We start from the raw sequence: 20,518 nt of genomic DNA on the forward strand, positions 1-20,518 counted from the left end.
AATCGTGTTACATACCATGCCTCCTTTTCTTTTTTTACCTCAGCATCATACAAAACCATCACACAGCACAAAACACTTAAAAAATAGTCCTTACCTTGGATAATTACCGAGAGAAATCCGACTTTGAACCTTTCTTCAGTGAAATGTGTGATGTCGGTAAACCCAGGACGTGCTCAACGTCTCTCCTGATCCGTTTTATATCACCTGGATGGGCTGGGGCTGGGCTGCCGGACCTACTGCGCATGCTCTTCTTTGTCATCAAGTTTCGTTTTCGGGGAAAATGTGCCCTACCACCTCCATATAAAGGGTTTATTATACTGCAGGCAAAAGTGGCAGTTATGCAACATATTTTATATACATTTAAAATTTTTGTTTCTCAGTATAAGTATAGTATAAGCAGTATAAGCACAACGTTATTACTCTTGAACTGTAAGCAAACAAAATGTCTCACTTGTGTTATATAGTTTATCTATGCTTAATTAATATGGGTTATTGAAGAAAAACACATCATGGGCGAGTGGGTCGACTACAGAGCTTTTGAAGTGAAGTAGAAAAAAAAGAGGAACTCTTTGCCACAAGCTTGTTCTGTTCTTGTCAAATGTTATTATTTATCTGATAACCAAATAACTTTAGTACCTTTTATCTTATGTAACTTTGTTGGTTTTTATGTGAGCGCTAACCATGAAATGACTGACTGCACCAGACATAGAAAACGGGTTCGTACAGAACAGCCCAGCAGGTCACTGAGCATGAGCAGTTTTAATGATACATAAAAGGCAAAATCAGGACCACTTCTTCTGTCTCCTGTTCCCGTCTTTGACCCAAGTGACGTTAACACATCCTATGGCTCTCTATATTTAATGGACAGAGAAGAAACTGATATGACAAACATTTTCCCACAATGTTTATGCATTTTTTAGTCGTATTCATCTGTTTACATCATGATATGAAAGTCTGGTTTTAGATATATTAATGTATATTTAAATTATTGCTTTTATTTGCCTACACCCCAGAACTCTAACCAATAATACCTATAACAGCTAAGCCAGATAATCCAGTGCGTATCAGTATCACTCCTGTAAATAAAAATATTTGTTAAATGTAAGTAGTTTATTTCAAAGGCACTGACTGTAGTTAAATAGGGTTAGGGTCTGGAGATCAACAATCAATCAACAAGCAAAATCTTAGTAAAAAAAAAAAATATATAGAATTTAATGTGCAAGTCATTAACTTCACTTTGACACCCTTTAAAAGTTATTATACGTGAGAGATTTGCAGCCATCTAAACTCATTTGACTGCATAATCACGAGAGAATAAAATTACCTATCGCATTCAGATGCCACCCTGAACAACCTTTGGAACAGTCCACTCTTACAGAGTCAGCACAATAGTTTTGATTGACAAAGAGAGAAGCAGTCTAGCAGCATTAACTGGAATCAAGCACATTTAGCATAGTCAATTTTAAAGATCTGTACCCATACAGCACAGTGACGGTTTCTTGTTTTGTTTTTAAAAAAAAGGCACATCGGCCACATTAGATTTATCACTGATGATCCAAATTCTGAATCAGCCTATACAAAAATATACATACAGTATCTGTGCAGTGAACAAGATCACTGAGAAATACACCATTGCACAATAAAACTACCTAAGTGTTCAACAACATCCAGACACGTTTCCCACAAGAGAGGCCAAATGTTTTTGGGACAAACACTTTTTTGACATGCTAAATAAAAATAAAAAAGTTCTCTTTCTCTTTGCTTAGTCCTGCTACAATATGATGTCTAACAACATCCTGTTGGTTATCAGACTCCCTCGAGGCAGAGACAGACTTGTGGACGGTTCTGTTGGGGAACATTTTAACCCAGGTGAGCAGAAGGCACTTAACTAAGGGTGCAGCCACTGCGCCTGGCAGTGAATCCCAGGCACTGCAGGCCTGGTCCTCACCAGCTCATGATGCAGCAATTGAATCCCACTTGGTGTCCACTCCCGAAGGCAATGCTCCCATCTGTGCTGGGTCCACCTGACTCTGGTCCACCAGTTCACACTGGCGCTTTTACCAGTGTCGAAGGATCTGGCAGTGTGTCTACCTCAGACTGAGTGGATTCTGTTTGCCTGAGGGGTTCTGTAGGTGATTCGGAGGCAAATGTGGGGTTCACTGTTTGACTGTGTACGTCAGTCTGTGTGGCGTTCGGTGCTGGCGCTCCTGGCTGCACTGTGTCAACTGGCAAATGTGAGGGTACAGGCTCATCTGGGGATGTAGAGGGCACTGACTGAGCAGGTGTTGTGTCTGAGACCTGCACAGGCTGTGAACAATGTGTAGGTTCCTGTGGTTGTGAGGAGGGTGATAATATGTGTGTCGACAGCCGTTCAGTGCATTGTTCATTTTGTCTTTGCGGCCCGAGAAATATGGACTGAGCCTGTGTTTTTGCAAGCTGCTCAGCAGTGGAGTAATAAGGCAGGAATGGCCTCTCAGACGCACAGGTCCGCATAGCTAGGTAGGTGTGCATGAGCAGGTGGGGGAAGCGGGATGTGAAGTAGGAGACAAAATCATCAGGGATGGAGCCCAGAGTCTCCTGAACCTCAGCAGGCAACTCTCGGTAATGGTGTTTCTGTTGAACAAAAGGTCAAACGTTAAGCCTAATAGGAGAGAGCAGTTTGTTCTAAAAAACACAAAACATGAAAACACACTCATACCTTGTTCCTCATTGCACGCAGCAGATCTCTGACTGATCCGCCCTTATACGAGCGAAATTTCCGCAGATCTGACACAGAAAGAGAGAAAGATGAAGCCCCACCCATCAACCGCAAAATGGAAACCTGATTATTATCCAACAGGGAACCAGTAAACACGGAAGTACCCAAACTTGGACTGGAAATATAAGAAGGGCCATTTGTATGAATTTCTATTTGCCACACACAAGTGGCATTTAAAAAAGAAGAATGTGGGAATATGTCACCTTACACAGCCTTTAAAGACATAGCTGCAGATGATATGATAAGGTGAACATGAAATATGAGTGTGAGAAACACGAACTTGTAGTTGTTTGCCAGCTTTAATGATTGTTATCAGGTTAGCAGTCAACTCAGTGTTCTGTAAAATGTCAGTCAAAGCCACATGTATAAACATAATTTGCCTATCGTTTATTTCTCTCTCCACTTTTTTGGTCCAAACAGGACCAGTTAAAGTTCTGACACTCAGTGGGTGACAATGCTGAGGTGAAGCGCCTTACTTAACCACAAACTGCATTACCACGTAGTGACAGGATACAGTATTCAGTGCAACTATGAACATACAACACGCACATCAAATCATTTCTCTATCTAGTCCCCAAAGTCAATTTGTGGAGTGTTACATAATAACAACATAACAAACAAGAAGACAGTTTGCACAACAAGGAGTGTCAGGAGCTGTTATTAGGCATAAATGAACTTTAGACAGCGTTGTACCTGTCTGTAGAGGAACTGTGATATGCTCTCTCCAGTCACCCTTGACAACAGCCCTCCCTCCTCTCTCCAGCTGTCTCACGATTGGTCCGTCCAGCGGTTCCTTTTCTATTCTGTCACTCACATCCTGTGAGCAACCACAAAATGAAAAAAATTTTTAAAAATCATTTCAACTAATGTGTCAGGCAGTTTAATTCTTATCCAGAACATTCAGCACTCAGACTTTAGAAGTGAATGTGTCCCATTTGCACAAATGTAAGTGCAAGCATTATTTGGATATGTCCAACAAATCTATTCTACAGTACATAAATGGAGTTCTGCAGGTTCATATGTAGCTCTGAAGACAAACTAAAGAGGATTGTCTTCATACATCTAACAAGCATTTAGAATAGATATTGCAAAGAATCAGCTCTTTATACAGTCCAATAAAACAGCCTGCATGAGGATTTAGAGAATTTCAAAGTCACTTGAGTGTGTGTATACAGACTAGTCTGTCATAGCAAAGTGCACTTGCAGTCTGCACTGCATTAAGATGTGGTTGGACTAAGTAGAGGTGTAAACCACATTGGAGGCAGACCGGAAGATGTGATCTTTAGAATAAACAGTGAAATTGTCAGATAAGCAAAAAAAAAAAAACTGACCTGGAAGAACTGCAGCTCCTTCTCCAGACTCCAGAAGAAAGGATGTTTGAGAACACGCTCAGCTGAAGGCCTCCTGTGTGGCTCCATGCTCAACATCTGCTCTATTAGATCTCTGGCTACAATGTCCTCTGATGGATGACACAGACATGCATGAAGCATAGTTAAAAATAACTAAACTGTGAATCCGTTCTAAACACTTCTACCAGTCATCCACATTCCTCTCTCTAACAGCCCTTACTGAAGTGATCTGACTAAACAAAAGCTAAATGTTAGTCCTCACCATGTTTGTCAGTTTGCAGATGGTCCAGGCTGTATGTGCCCAGTAGGATGTTTGCTTGTCTCTGCAGAGACTTTCCAAAAGGGTGACTTCCCTGAGACACCACGTAGTAGAACACACAACCAGAAGAGAAGATATCAACAGCGCAGGTCTACAAGGGACGAGAGAAGGAAAGGATGGAGGGGGGGGTCACAGTGTGGCATGTAATGAAACACACATTTATCACCAACGATATGTGTATACTGTAGGGGTGTAACGGTACATGTGTTCGTCCTGAACTGTCAACATTTCTAAATGAAACTTTTTGGATTTTGGTACACCCCGTGAACCAAACAATTACTGTCAAAACAGACAATTTATTAGTTACGTTTTCATCTGTAACATGCCGTCCAGCCTAGACCAGTTTAGTTAGGTTAGAGTTGGAGGATCCTCCCATGACATTTAGATCCAGTGTACAGGCACATTACAGTTTCCTGCTTAGTTACAGCGAAAATGATTAGTCGATCGGACAAAAACTTTGTTCAACTGAAGTTAGGTTTGTCTTTGGAAAAACTTCAACAAGTATTTTACGACTGCATCACCCGAATGATTAGTTGATTGATTGATTAGTTGGACAAAAAAAACAATAGTCTGGAAGGAGAGTCCTTCCTCCAGAAGTGTTAAGGCAGCTTCTCGCTGCAGATTCAGACCAAAGTAAAAACTCATTCACCAAATTGTGAATTTTAAAAACCCATAGAATATAGTATCAAGTATACTAATCATCAGTTTGTTGTCAGGCACATGGCTCCTACAGCCTGAAACAAACAGACTCCATTAGAAGCCATTGTGTTTCAGTGAAAACTTCCTAAACTTTTAATGTCCTTTAATTGCTGTTTGTTTGATTTTTTGGTCCCACATTCACACAATGGACAGTTTTTAGTAGTTGCTTCTGTCTAAACTGGAAAACTTTTGAGTGAAAGCTTGTTTGATGTTCCTGTTTTTTTAGTTTTATCAGACTAAATGAGGTAACTGCAGACCTTTTCATATATAAGCATATCATTTTGTGTTTCTGGCAACAAAGAACACTTAACACCACCATGAGAGAGCAGCTACTCTACCCGTGACTCACCGGGTTGTCTTTGCAGTCCTCACTGAGGACCTCGGGGGCGATCCAGCCCTCGGTGCCCGGCACGCCAGACCTTCTACTGAAACTGTGACGCCCCACTGCCAGCTTCTTACACAAGCCAAAGTCTGAGATCATGGCCCGGACCCGACCATGAGCATTGGGCATGGAGACCAGGATGTTGTGGGGTTTCAGGTCCCTGTGGACTGAAGGAGGAGTAGTATGAAGGTGAAGGGAAGGTGTCAGTTACTTGTTTGGGAATATAATACAGTTGTTAATCATGAGAATGAGAAAACAATTTTTGTATTCAGTGATGGATACCTATGTTGAGAGAGTGCAGGTGGGCCAGTCCTGACATGGTCTGCTGAAGAAGCATAGCTGGCTCTAATCCGTGACGGTTGAAATCCTTCCTCTCCACGTACTAAAAAGAAGCAGTAAGTGAAGTCCATTAATTATAACAGTGGGTTTCATTTTCACATAGTTTGAAGATGTAAAGCACCAAATTAACTGTAGCATCTTACGTCCTTTCTTGTGTCCATTGGTGCTCTACGAAGGCCAGACTACAAAAAGCTGTTTAAACAATCTGTGAAGCCACTCCTTACCTCCTGAAGTGAGGCAGCACACAGCTCAATGGCGATGTACTGGAACTGACGGTCTCTCTCGGTGCAGAAGTAGCGGATGACATTCGGGTGCTCGTCTGACTCCCTCAGCAGCTGGACTTCCCGGTCCGCAAAACTGAAGCATTCTGGGAGAATCCTCTTCACTGCCACTTGACGGTTGTCAAACTGACCCCTTGTGGAGAAACAATGGAAGTACAGTACTGGAGGTTAGATTGAGTATGACAGCAAATCATCAGCCTCTACATACATCTATGATACTAAACATAGATAAAGAGGATGCTACCGAGTACCGCTCCAGTCTTTAAAGTTCAGACTTACTTGTACACAATGGTGCCCTCAGCACCATGACCCAACACCTCTTTGGGACGGAAAGTTATGTTGCCCACTCTGACAATACTGGAATCGTCCTCTGATGAGACAAACACATAATTTCAGACAGTGAAAACTGGGTCAGGTGTTGATAAAGCACAAACAAAGAGTGCGTCCAAGTAAACTTCATTTTTCGATCCATACCTCCTTCGTCGTGCTCGTTGGCAGAGCTTCCCAGCTCAGACACGGACAGGTTGGAGTGGTTGGAGGCGCGGGGCGTGACGTTGGGGCTGCTGTGGTCTGAGCATTCAGAGCGAGTGCGAGCCACCTCTAGATAATCGCTGTCTGGGACCAAGCCCACGTCAGCAGAGGGGAACGGCTGCTGTCTCTGGAGCAGCTCCAACCTCTCCTCCATCTGTCTCTGAAACTCCTGGTGCTGCAGCTGCTGCTGCTTGTGAACACTCTGTAGTGAGAGGGGAGACTGAGTAAAGCTCTGAGAATAAGATAACTGTGATTGTGAAGTTGTCAGTACGTTGTTTTATAGAACAGTGAATTCAGCACTTCACGTCCATCATCAAATTTGACACGTGAAAGATTTTCTGTCATCTTTAGGTAGTTGCATGCACACAACAGTCCCACTAGGTGGCGATGTGTGACTTACTTTGGGGTAGGTGATCACAAAAGCCACCCAGCCAGCCAGGAGGAAGGTGGAGAAGATGATGGTGGCCATGTCTTTGAGCATAGTATCCACAGGGGCCTCTGGACGCAATGTGCGCCCACTGGTTCCAGGTTCTTGGATAGATGTTTCAGGCAGAGGAGAAGGGGGGCCATCATCCATACCACTATCATTCACCTTCTGCAGCACGGAAAGAGGAAGAGAAAGTGAGGAAATCTGTACAGACTACACCTGAAATACCAGTCTCATGAGTCACACACCTCCTCAACTTTCTTGTCAGTAGTAGGTGGGATGACGTTGCCTTGATTGCGAGGGAAGCTGTCGGGGAACTTCTCCAGGATCTTCGTGTGAGCTTCAGGGGGTGTCTCATGATGTCCTGAAATTCAAAAGTCAACTTTTTAAAATCAGATTCAGCTGTATTTGTAGTGTTTTGAAACTTGTATTCACATGATTCATTTTATCATTTAGCTGTGGGCAGCCTCAGTACAACAGTCATTCAAAGCACAGTGGACCTGAGGTGCATGAATGTTAGTGAAACTAAGACTTCTTCCTTCCTTATGTGGTGACCTTGAAACCCTCCCCCCCCCTGTGTACCAGGAAAGGTCACGCTTTAGATATTATTTTTAGATATTATTATGTGCTACCTATGAGGAGCAGGTAGTTCCTCATGAAGTTGATTCGGTTTCGTTCCCGGAGCGCTGCATTAAACTTGACACTGGTGCTGGGTGTGATGACACACTCCTTGTCCTCTTCAGTCTCCTGGCTATCTGGACCCTCCAGCATGGGGAAGGTGCTGCCACGAGGCTGTACGCACAGACACACAAGAAATGCTGATCAACTTCCTGTCAGATGCCACACAGATTACATTCGAAAAACAAAAAAACAAAAAAACTTAAGCTGAGGCAAGCTAAGACACATCTTGAACAGGATGTATTCATGCAAACTCTGTGACACGCCTGGTAACCACTAACCAAAAAGGAAGACTGATTAAGGAGGAATAAAACTTCACAATAAATACACACATTTTAAATGATAAAAAACCAACATATTTTACTCGCGTGTTTGACTGATTAGGTTTGCGTTTTGCATAAAAGGAAGATAAGATGTAACTGTCACTCACCACCACAGTTACTCCATCATGCACCAGGGAGGGAGAGGCATACAGACTGGTGGAGTATTTACCCACATACAAAGTGGCCCTGAAAAAGGAAAAAAGGCACAGTGAAACAACTGCCTGCTTACTTACTTTCAAAAAGCACAGTACATAATCCACATTTCATGTGAAACAGAAGTGTGACACAGTGCAGTGAGAACACATGTGGAGCGTATGTACCATTACAGGTTCAAAATGGAAAAGAACTTTCGGAGTTCTCCAACATCCCCTTAAATGGGTGAAACTTTCGCACACTGAAAGTCCCATTTGTTCCTTCCAGCAGAAGCAGGTGTGAACACAACATATGAAAATAAAAAAAAGACAGTACTGCTGTGTGAAACCAGAGCTCAAACCAGGCCTGACGGCACCCACTTGTTAGTTATTACATGTCGAGACTCCATGCCAACATTAAGCAATCTCACATCTTACAAAACGGTACTTTGATTTCACCCTTACAGTAAATTAGGCCCCTGTGATTAATAGGCAGAAAGTTTCAACATGTTTAAGAGGATGCTTGGCCAATGTCTGTTCCCTAAATGGTAGATCTAGGTCTAGAGTATGATAGAAATTGATTGAATAAAACCTTCTTTCCACTCGGTCTGCTTACATGAACTTGTTTTTAGGCTTATTCTCTTTGGGAAATGGATATTTCCACTGGGTGATGCGGCCAACCTCTCCAGACATGAACGTGAGGTAGCGCAGGGTTTCTACGGCCACGTTGGTGTGGGCAACTTTGCGGAGGCCCTCGCGCTGCCAGATGTACATGGCCACCACCGGAGAGTTATAGTTCTGCACCCACTGAACGTCTCCCGAGTCACTGTCCACCGTCACCACAAGGCCGTCACCGTTGGACACAAAGTGAGCCATCTCTGTGTGGGTGACAAAGAGCAGACGATTGGTCACGGTTGGTTTTGGTCAGAAACTAAACAAACAAACAAGTTAGCATTTCTGAGAGTCTTACTGTATTTGGTGTCGTCATCAGGAAGGGTGGAGGCGTAGTCAGAATAGGTGGCATTCCAGCGCAGTTCTCTGCTCTTGGTGTCATACATAGTGATGGTGTACTCTAACAGGGAGATGAGGACGAGGGCATATTCACACAGGGAAAAAACTGCATTCCTTTCCTTATGTAAGATACACAAAAGGCAGACAGAGTATCCGTTTCTGGGCGTAAGAGCAAAGCGGTGTTCAATTTCCTTTGCTCTAAAAAAAAAATGGGAAAGCAAATATGCTGTTGGGTGACAAAGTGAGTGTTGACTTGACACCAAGTTAAGGATTTACAGTCTTCAATTTGCAAGGCAAACCTGCTTTAGGCCCTTGTCTACAATTACCACCCCAGTTTCCCAGCCTTAAGCACTGGGGGGGGTGTAGACTGGGGGCTGGTCTTGTTGAAGTGGGGAGGTGGAGATTAGCGGGAGATGAGCAGTAGGTAAACAAAGGTTTGCCAGCACTTTAAGAGTACAGCATGCAAGACAAACATGACACTCGTCAAAGTCAGAAAAACAGTTGACTTAATAACAGTAACAATGACTCAGTTGAATCAAGTGTCCCAGGAACAATGAACCACACACACACACACACAATAGCAGGACCTCCCTTGAGTGGAATGCAACTTCCTTAATACACCTGGCAGTTTTTTTTTGTTTTTTTTTAAATGTCTGCTGTTAGGATTGGTTTTGTTTTTACCCGTGCGTCCCAGGTAGAGAAGAGATGAGGAGGGGCACAGCATCTCAGCGAAGGAGGAGGTCAGGGTCTGCTGTTTCTCACCAGTCAACAGGTCCACCACATACCACAAGTCCTGCTTCTTACCTGTACACACAGACACACGATATGATTACAGCATTGATATTTCACCTGACATACTTCAGTTTCATAGTCTTATCTGTTTGCTTGGGGACAAATTTGTGATTTTGGTCTCTCTGGATTTGTCAAACTGGGTAAAAAAATTCACACAAAAACCCACTTGTTGTGTCAATGCAGGGAGTGTCTGTAATAATAACCTAATCATAGTTAATTATAGAATAATGTAAAAAAAAAACATGAATCAGGAAGTCGGCTGCTTTAATTCAGAGAATTCAGTTTGAGAGGTTTGACCTACAAACTCTACCTGGCCTAAAATTTCAGAAACGAACGGATGTAAAGTCTGCAGCACTTTAAGACCTTTGCATCTCTGAGATGCTTTGTGCCAGCAGCAGATTCAGTTGGATGAAGACAAAAGCTCCACTGATAATGACTGTGGGGAGGCAAATGTCACCTGCTTCCCTTTAAACAAAAGACACACAGTCACTGTGGTAGATTACCTTTCCTCCGTTAACTGCTGTAAATTCAAAAGAGCACAGGCTGCGAGCACAGGTTGGGTGGAATTGAAAGGTACGGTAAGATATTTGGCTAAAGCCAGAGCAGACACACTTGGATGTGCGCTACAGATGTTTATGGATACATAAACTACAGAACAATGTGTTTGATCACAATGCATAACATAACATTACCCATGTAAAGAACTCCATCAGAGCTGCGACACGGAGAAGCTTGGACCAACTCAGGGATGGTGAACGGTAATTTCTGTTTGAGCAGAATGAATGAATATTAGATGACAACACTAACATGTTCTGGTGCTGTGCATGCACCAGCACAGCTGCAACTTCAGTGTGATGGTGCATGATTTAAACATGACTTTTTAAAAGCGTGTGGTCATACGATAAGATTTTCAGTGTAACAGGAAATTGAGCAGTACTTCTTAAAAAAAAAAAAAAAAAAAAAAAAAGTTGTGAGATTATAGTTTGTGATAAAATGATTTCCTCTTACTGTGAGGCCTTCGTTGTTTTTTCCACCCAGAGAGTACAGGCTGCCATCATTGGGGTCAGGCAGAAAGGCAGGTCTAGATTAAAAGATTTAAGAAGATGCATTACATCTCCAGACCAGGAAAGGGAGTGACGGATAAAACAAGCTTTAAATAATAAAACCATCTTTTGTTACAGATAGGTGCAGTACGGAAAGATATACACATGTGTGCAAAAAAACAGCTCAAAGGTACGTACTCTGCCACGTGTGTGGGGACCTGAAGAACTGGATCTGTGAGGAGGAGAGACAAGATACAAATTCAGGACTGACAAGAATATTAACCAACAATGGAAAGCATGGCCAGTAGCTGTTGAGTAAGAGAATGACATGAACATTGGTGACATTCAACTGCAGAGAACACAAAGTCCAAATGAAAACTAATTCCCCTGGAGCAAACATGCAGATCAAACAGTCATGTCTGCAAACATGAAGCATGTAACAGCAGTGATGGCAATAAAAAAAAATTAATAAGCTCATATTAGATCCTCTAAAAAGTGCTAGAAAATATCAACCTGCTGATGAGCCTCTATGACACCAAATATCCACCTTATAGACGGATTAAGGCAGTGGTTTGGTGCAGGAAGCAGATTTTATTGTTACTGCACATTTAAAAAATGATGTGTGACTGTATGGTAATACTGATCTGGCTATGTTGTGAACTTTCCTCTTGAAATGCCTCCAAAGTACAAGTGCCTAAAGTGTGTTAAACGTTCAAGTCAAAGTTGGTATTACTTTCAAGTTTCAGTCACGCTAGCTGAAAAAAAAAAAAAAAGTGAAACATGGAACAGCATCTACAGCAATAATGTAGAAACATTTCAACAGTTCTCAAAGACAAGAGTCACAGTGTGAAGCCTGAACTTCTACTGCCACCAGACAAACACAGAACCACCTCCCTGCAGTGTGAACATACAGGGCGTAAACCAGATGGTGTTGATCTCCGTGGATGCGCCCAAAGGGGTCAACAATAGCAAGGAGGGGGCAGCGGGGTGGGAGGAGGATTACCTGAAGGTGGCCAATGACTGTTGTGCATAAGGAGCATCAGCATTCATTATGTGTAATTGCAGAGGGTGGTGAGAAAACAATGGTTTCTCTTTGGTGTGCATAGAAAGACTTAACTGTGGTTGGCTGAAATACAAATACAAGTTGGCAAAGTCAACAGAGAGTGACAAAAAAACTGAGGATTTACATGTGGGCTGAGTTGTACTGTTTTGGTCAAGGAAAAAGATTTCTACTTCCCCTTCATTATGTGGGTGTACGGTTGCCTGACTGGAGCACAACAACAGGTGTGTGCGGGGCCTGGTAGAGAAGTGGTCAAATTTATATTCAACAGCTCTTCCAGAAAAACAGATGATGCGGAGGAAGCAGCCTCTGCCTCTGATTATTAATGACTTGGGTATTAGGTGGACTGAACCAGGACTCAAAAAGGTTCAAACCACAGCAGTCTTTCTATCTCATAAAATCTTGTGAGAACATTTAGAACAGGAAACGTCTTTGATGGTCATAATATGCTTCCTATTCCAAAACAACAGAAAGGTTTTCCAAAGTATATCTTATCTCACGTGATTCACACGCGTGTAGTGCCCACATTAATATAGTAACCACATGTACTATAGATGCTGTGTGTGCAGGTGATACTACAGCAAAGTTGCTTACCCTTGCTTACTCTAACCTTGATTGCAGGCTATATTTGCCCTTCTCTCAGTTAATAATTAGCTAGTTTCCATGCCTAACAGAACAGCTCTCCGCATTTTCCTCGGCTTAATGCCAGAAAACACTTCCTATAAGTAACACTAATAAAAAAAAAGCACACTATCAGTGTTTTTTTATTTATTATTATTGATATTAATTACAGTTATCTGCTTTTAAAGAAGATGTAAAGAAAATGTAGGGGCTCAATTCAGATAATATGGCATATTAATGGAATATAATATTCATAGCTGTATTTTTTTATTTGTATATAAATCACCTGAAAATAAGAATTGTTATCTTTTTATTACATTAGAATGAGCTTTTTATATCTAGAGATGCCAAGTCGTCTTCTACAGAGTCTGCCATAGGCCTGAATTACTGAGATAAAGTATTAAACTTATTAAGTATTGATGACTTCTTCTTGGCCGTGATACAGCATCAAAGTCTCACATGTGGCGCCTACCTTGGTAAATTCTTAAGCCAATTAGCATCTTGTGTGTTCTGCTACGCCCTTAAGGACAATGAAAATAACGATGAAAGTAATAAAAGCTACACTGACTTCATTGTGGTTCCAAAAACAGTGGCAGGATCTCATTGTTTTCGCCACACAAAAGCACTGTTTTCTGTCAAAGGTAACCCAAATAAGGAAGTAAAAAAAGGCATACAAACAAAAACTTGACTCTGTCCCTCTCCTCTTACCTTCTTTCAGAGTCCATTTGATCGAGCCTGACTTCTTGCTTACAGCGTGAAGGTTTCCGTCCAGGGTGGACACAAAGAGCAGGCTTTCAGGAAGAGAAACTGTGCTGGCACTGCAAAACCCCTACAGAGACACAAGGACATGTACAAATCAGGGTGATGTACTTTAAAACAATCACTTCTCTTATTTATGATGCACACGAACTAAAGTGATAGCATATTACACTCAGACATTAGCAAGCAGGCATGTGTGAGCATGCATGCTACCACTTAAGTCCACCGGTGAGGTGGAGTTGATGTGCGACTGCATTGAGGGGGTGAATAATGACTTCAGCCACTAATCACTCAGACATTACTAATTCCTCGCACACACTGGGACCAAACATTAGCCATATGTTGAAAATAAAGCATGCATGAATATTGAGAATGAGAAGCCTGTTTTTTTAATCATCTCATCATCTAGCTATGGTTAATATTTTGCTGGATGGGATGTCACAGGGAGTGCGCCACTTTGGCATGCTTTACGAACGTACGAGTGTCAAATCAATACATAAAAAATGACAGCTGAGGAGCACACTAGAAAGCGGCTCATAAGCTCTTTAACAGAGGCCAGGAGTTCAAAGTAACTGCTGGAGCTGGAGCTGCAACGTGGTGGTAGGTAAACAAACCGGGCATGAGGCTGAGCACGTGTGCTCACCCAGCATGCCTCATAAAGTTGGTTTAGCTTCTTGCTTTCTTTTTAATTCACAATGAACTGAGACCGAAGAGAGTGATTCATCTACTCTCTGCACAGATGAATAGTGGGTCCACGGGCCATATGGGAACTCTCCTTTCCAGAATCTTTTACTCCCACTCAGAAATATGGGAGTCGTGAACAGATATGGGAACACTTGGATTGGTTCCTTTAGATGACAGACAGTGTACACGCCAAAAGGGCAGTGCAAGAACAGTCAGAGACTTACAAAGAGAAAACCCAGAGGAAGGAAAAAAGACGTAGCAGTTCCAGTGAAAACAATTGAACACCATAACCGCAACAGCAGCTAAGCGACCCGGCCTCATGACTTGGCTTATGCTAGAATTAACAGCACTGTGGTGTGCTCCACTCACCCACTATGGAATTTAAAAAACGTCACCCCTGATAACCAAGCCACGGACTTCTTATAGTTTTTGGCACTGATGCGCAGGAAGAGGTCCAGCGTGGGTGTTTGCCAGCAGCGACAGCCCGCCAAACCTAGAGGAGACTGACCAGTCTGTGTACTTTTACACGAGCTGCTCTTCTTCAAGATTGTACGCAACTGGTATAACATGAGCTAAGACTTCATGTCAACTTACTTGCAAGGCAAGTGGGAATGCCACTACGTGTCATCTTCGAAAAGCTAAACCAGACCTCTTTCTCCCGCTGTACCACCGCGATATTGATCCCTGACTAATCCCCCTGAACAGCTCCCCGGGGGCAGTGCAAATAGCCCCAACATATAATGCAGATTACCAATCCATAATTACAACCACACTCTTCTGAGAATTTGAGGAGATAAGGAATGCTCTTAAGTCAAACGTGAACAAACCACCAGAGCTAGTAAGTCAGGCCCAGGCACAGGGTGCAAAGAGGAAATACAACCACCTCCATCACCGCATCACTCAGGATGACCCTCTTGTTCACTCATCTTGTATTTCCGCTCAAAAACCACAGCCCCAGCGTGCGTCAATATGAGAGGGCAGAGCTTTTGTTTTTTGGCTTAAAGCTAAAAATGGGAGAACACCGGCATGTTAGGACTGACCAAACAGAAACCACGGCCAAAACAACACCATAAACTGAGAGTTTCACATTCGCCTACTGAACCCCGGCTGTAGTCTCACATCCTATACACGCATTTATGTCAATATGGTGCACCTGTGACTGTTCCCACTGGGCTGTAAACTCACAAGCATCACACAAGTGTACTGGGAGAACCATAACTGACTTGTTTTTGGGCCCCCCTGTGACCTCGATCAGGGTTCTTGGTTTCGCAAGCAACTTTAACATCTGTTAGCATCTTATTTCTGGATGGACGCAGTTATTCAGCATTTGGTCCCAGGCACATCTGGTTTACAACGTCTGGCTGTTATGATGCATTTTTAGAAGAAGTCGACTAAAATGTCGGGACATTCCCTCTCATTTCCTCATTCTGTGTAACTCAGAAACGTTCAGTTATTGCATAAGCGAGTTACATAATACTCCAGAACTGGGAGGAACCAGAGCCTTGGCAAGTTCTGAGGTCTTCGTCTCATCTGCAATGAGGCCAGACATGGCTTAAAGGGACACGGACTACAATGCCCATGAAATAACTGGAAAGTCTGGAGCCTTGCATGGCAGACCAACCTGAACACAGGACAGGCTGTAATTGGCGGCTTTCCCGCTGAGTGGGAACACACACACTTGAGCGGTACACCTGAGGTATAATCACTTTGTCAGATACTCTGATATGCCTTCAGGAAGGTGGTGACGTTGGGTTTAAACCAGTGCACCTGAGCCAAAGCTGTAAAATTCAGTCACTTGTCTTCGAAGAGGGAGGATTGCTTGGATAAAGACCAAAAGCCAGACAGACAGACAGAGGGCCTTTATGTAGAAGACATAAAAGGAGACAAAGGGGGAGGGAGGTGATTCAGGTAGAGATGCTCCAACTAATTATGCACAAATCTGTATTGGCTGCTATTCAAGTGAAGCTGGTCAGCGGCCTTTAGAAAAACTTATCGGAAATGTGAGACAAACAAATGTGTGTCAGTCTATCTTGGCTGATACATCCTGTAAGAAAACATCCTTTATGAGTTCATGTTGCTTCAGTATCATATGACAGTATACCAACATGTTTCTTGTTTTACTGGGTGTGTGAAACAGACACGGAAGATTTTTTTATTTATCCTCTGAACTTTTGCGGCCAGGGCAAATATTATAGATCATATGGATCTTAAAGGCCTCGCTACAGATTAAGTGAAAACAACTCATTCTTCTAGGTGAAACTAGTTAAATATATCTTCTAGTCTGAATTGAGACTAAACTAAATGCTACTGATTTCCTTTTAAAGTGAAACAGTCTCGAACCACCGACTTGTTTGCAGCTTGCTTGGGTGCAGAAACAAACCAACACAGGAACCAAGAAATACTTATCTTGTGCCTGGTAACTTGTTATGGGAGGTGTAGTGCAGCAGCAGCTTCAAGTCAGGGCAGTTCATTTCAGAAACCCATTGCAGGAAATGTGAGTGACGCAGCATTAAGAAAGCTTGATGATCCATAAAAAGTTAAAGTCAACATAAAAGCAGCCAGAGCTGCATGAAGATGACAGAGGCTCAGGGATGTTTGATTTCCTCCGCAGTCTCAAATGAGAGGAGAATGACAGGTGAGATGAGGACCTGTGCCTTGGGTGATAGGACTGTTTGAAAGTCAATGCGTTTCACATTAGGAAAAATTTAATGGAAATTAACGCTGGAGGAACGTCTTGGCAACGTTCTTTGTCAACACCGCCTATCAGCTGCACTCTGCGTGGTGTTGTTTCAGTGCGGAGGATGTCACGTGTAGGGCCCTCGTTCAAGCACACTCAGTCACAGCACAGCCAAGATACTGCTGTGATAAGACAAGTGCAAGATTACAACTTTTCAGAGACATAAGCAAAAAAAAAAGTAAAGAAACAAAATATTGTCATTGTGACTGAGCACTGAAACAAACACATATTGCAGTTTAAAGTCACTTCTAATGAATATTATAAAAAGGGGGGCAGCGATGTGTGAAGTGAGACACGAGCATAATGTGTGAACAAAACATCTATAAAAAAAAAAAGAGTCACAGCGGCTGAAACAAATAGCTAGATTTTAGTCACTCACATCCTCCTTACGACGGAAAACCAACGGGCCTTAAAAATAGCCAAATTGTGAGGAGGAGACAGTGAAAACGAGACGTACGAGTCTTTTCTCTGTTGCCCTTTTATTTGTATCTATCCCACTCACACACTTATAGATAGACATAGATAGCCTATCATCATTTGTCACCCCCCACTGCGCCAGCAGACCGTCTAAAGAGGCAAAGAGAAGAACTTGAGACATGATAGGGGATTAAAAGGCTACTTTAATCTGCTGCTTAGCTTTAGTGGTTTACTAGCTTAGTAACTAATGTCTCTGCCTGGAGATTTCCTGGAGATCTGGCTCCGTTTCAGCCAAGTTGGCTGGCCGGCTCCCTTTTGTGTCAATCCCTGTTTCCAATTTGGTGCAACAACACACCGACAACTGGGCTTTTTTTATTTTATTTTAATAATACTTTACTCCAACCTTCGCTTTGGCAAGTAATTGGTACTTGGTGCATCGCATCATATTGCATGTTGACGTGCACATGTGTGGTTATTTTGTACTGGCCTGGCGTCGGTTGTGGATGATTTAATTATCCTCACCACATAGATGCATGATACATAACAATGCTGTGCTTTTGTGAGGATTTTTGTTTTTTTAAATTAGAGGCTACAGATGAAGCACACCGAGGGTTGGGAAAGCTTTCATAAAGTCTGACAAAATACAGTCATTTTCATGTATTACTCTTGTTTGGACGGACACACACCGTGCCATTTACTGCAAGGCTCGCAGATATACAAAATAATTAGTTGTGGTCTGCTTGCTCATGTGTAAGTTCAGTCCTTCAGGGGGAGATAAGAGGTGTTGAGTTACCAGAGATATCACCAATCTTCATCAACACACAGAGCTTTTGCATGTGGTTTAAAAAGCACTAAACACACTAAATTAACCCTAAGTTTGTTATGTTAATGTGACTGTGGGATACCTGACAACAACACACACAGCAGACACACATGCACAGATAATTATCAGAAAAGAGGAGAAGAGGGAGAGGATGGGAAACTTTATTTTTCATGATCTGAAAGAGTTGGTTTTTCCCTGATAATTAAATGATTAAATCAATAAGGTATTTGTTTTTTTTAATCACTTAAAAACTCAGCCTGCAGGCTAGCCTCAACGCTAGCTCACCTCTTGTCAAGACAAACACAGAAACACACACACACACGTGTTATATCGGTGAGACAGGAGGCAGATAGACTGTAAGAGGAGATAAAGTCATCTTAAGTGGAGCTAGCTCCTCCAGTTTAGCTCCTCTCTTACCTTTTGTGGGAGAGCACCGCAGCACAGCAGCGCTAACACGCACCACAGCCGGCTCCAGTCCATGTTTTCGGGTCTCAAACCGGGATAGACAGCTCGGTCCGGACGTCCGTAGACTACATAGAAAATATAATTTGGCTACCAAGCAGGTGTTTTTCTTTAAAATCAATGTTAAAAAGGCACCGAGCCAGCACAGGCAGGCGGCAGCAGCAGTGTTAGATCCGCTTCTTCCTGAAGTGAGCCTGTGTGGGGGTTGGACTTTGGGATAGATATCCACACGAGTGGAGGAGGGGAGATGCTGGAGGACGTGAGAGCCAATCTGAAACGAGACACACACACCGGACGTGGTATAAAACACATCCGAGGGGACATTTTCTCCACACACACACTCCTCCTACTTATTTGAAAGCATGCGGCGTCTGGTTAGACTAGTTTTATTTGCATTAAAACATGGCAAGAAACAGCTTATTGTCTGTTTGTTTTCACATCATTGTTATGATGCATGACTTTAATTTGCAGAGAGAGATTAATTAATGATTGTTCATATTGGAGCAGTACGACTAGGCCTCATCCACGTGGAAATGTGAGGTAAGTTGTTTTTTTTTTAAATAGCATAAAATGTCAAATGTAATTATTTTCATTTTAATCACTGGACGTATTTTTGTTTCTTTTACAGGATAAGGTGGTAAAATCGTGTCAATGCGGTGTTTTCTGAGGTGACTGCACCCACACGTGGGCAGAAGGGTGGTGTACCTTCATATGGTTTTATAGAGGTGAGTGTTTTTTATTAGAAACTTTTATTTATTTGTTTCATGAATGATGATTTAAGTGCGTTAGACTTCTGATGTAAAAATGAAGTCAACATTTAATCTGACTTGACCCACATACACCAGTCTGGTGTCTGTGTTTTTTAATAATTAAATAAACTCAGACATGTTTTATTTGCAGGATGCAGGAAATGGAAGTTTGGATGGATCACTGCAACGAAGTAAGTGTCTTGACTGAGCAGGACATGGCTGGTAAAGGTTATGAATGATGACTATGGTTAGACTTCTGTTTTCTTTGTTTGCGAAGATCAAGAAACGGAAGCACACCTCGTTTGACACCATGACATGTATGTATTTATGAACTGGGTGATTTACAAATTTTTACTGTATGATGTAACAAATGTCCTTTTATGAATAAAGCATTTATCAACAGACTCTGTATCGTTGATTTCATTCTTAACATGTTTTGGTAAACTGATTTTAAGGCACTATACTTCAAACCTGAACGGCCTTCTGCTTGGCTGTTCAAAGGTTAAGAGTGGTGCAAGAACAAATCATGTCCTGTCATAACTGGAGTTTCTTGGCAACTTCACCAAGTCTCTCTTTTAAAGCAAGACACAGAATTTAAACGCAGCTCACAGCAACAACAACTGTGCCATAAATTCATGTATTGGCTATTCCGTCTACTATTGAGTTTGTAGTAGTGTTAAACTGAACTGTGTTATAGAGAGGTGTTTCTAACATTTTGGCCACCCCATTTACTTACATGAAGATCATAATATTAGAAGCACCTTTCAATATAATGCACTCCTGTTAAACATCATCCACTAAGATCTCAGGAATAAACAAAGTAGAATTATGACCCCTCCTGATACTAACAAAACCTGAAACAGGAAGAAAAGTTTAATTTAATCACGCTGGATTGTAACTAATGAAGCCAATGTGGGTACTTCAAAGTTTGAAGGCAAAAATTTTAGAGATAAGTATGCAGTGCTGCTGAGAGTTTAGTCCCTGTGTACTCGCATTGTATTGCAGCTCTACATGTGACTATAGGTTAATGGTTATATAATGTGTGCAATTTTTCATTTTGGCAATATTAAACATGGAGAGATGCAGTTGACGATTACTTTGAAACTTTTTATTGCAGCAAAAACCTTTTTTGCTTTATATCCT

The 20,518-nt window shown here is 42.2% G+C and overlaps 1 protein-coding gene and 1 long non-coding RNA gene across 3 annotated transcripts; one reads left to right on the forward strand and one right to left on the reverse strand.

Annotated features, from left to right (window-relative positions):
* Positions 1-717: 717 nt before the first annotated feature.
* ern1 (endoplasmic reticulum to nucleus signaling 1) lies at positions 718-18,798 on the reverse strand. Of its 2 annotated transcripts, none has more exons than XM_019277274.2 (22): positions 18,582-18,798; positions 13,453-13,573; positions 11,262-11,295; positions 11,029-11,101; positions 10,713-10,785; positions 9,910-10,032; positions 9,188-9,289; positions 8,834-9,095; positions 8,194-8,272; positions 7,718-7,877; positions 7,334-7,449; positions 7,059-7,253; positions 6,602-6,878; positions 6,407-6,497; positions 6,071-6,260; positions 5,790-5,889; positions 5,475-5,674; positions 4,370-4,517; positions 4,090-4,217; positions 3,452-3,575; positions 2,699-2,766; positions 718-2,613 (listed from the first exon to the last, which is right to left on the reverse strand). In XM_019277274.2, the coding sequence occupies exons 1-22, from the start codon at positions 18,642-18,644 to the stop codon at positions 2,044-2,046; spliced, it is 3,297 nt and encodes a 1,098-aa protein (XP_019132819.2). In that variant the 5' UTR covers positions 18,645-18,798; the 3' UTR covers positions 718-2,043. The 2 variants fall into 2 exon arrangements, with proteins under 2 accessions (XP_019132819.2, XP_019132821.2); XM_019277276.2 differs by having other exon boundaries at positions 6,602-6,860; positions 18,582-18,797.
* Positions 18,799-18,954: 156 nt separating this feature from the next.
* On the forward strand, positions 18,955-20,460 carry LOC109142693 (uncharacterized). The gene is made up of 3 exons (XR_002043045.2): positions 18,955-19,166; positions 19,255-19,351; positions 19,527-20,460. It is a non-coding gene; the product is annotated as an uncharacterized LOC109142693 (long non-coding RNA).
* The last annotated feature ends 58 nt before the right edge of the window (positions 20,461-20,518 follow it).

Source organism: Larimichthys crocea, chromosome XII (genome assembly GCF_000972845.2).
Source record: "Larimichthys crocea isolate SSNF chromosome XII, L_crocea_2.0, whole genome shotgun sequence".
In the NCBI taxonomy this organism is placed as follows: domain Eukaryota; kingdom Metazoa; phylum Chordata; class Actinopteri; family Sciaenidae; genus Larimichthys; species Larimichthys crocea.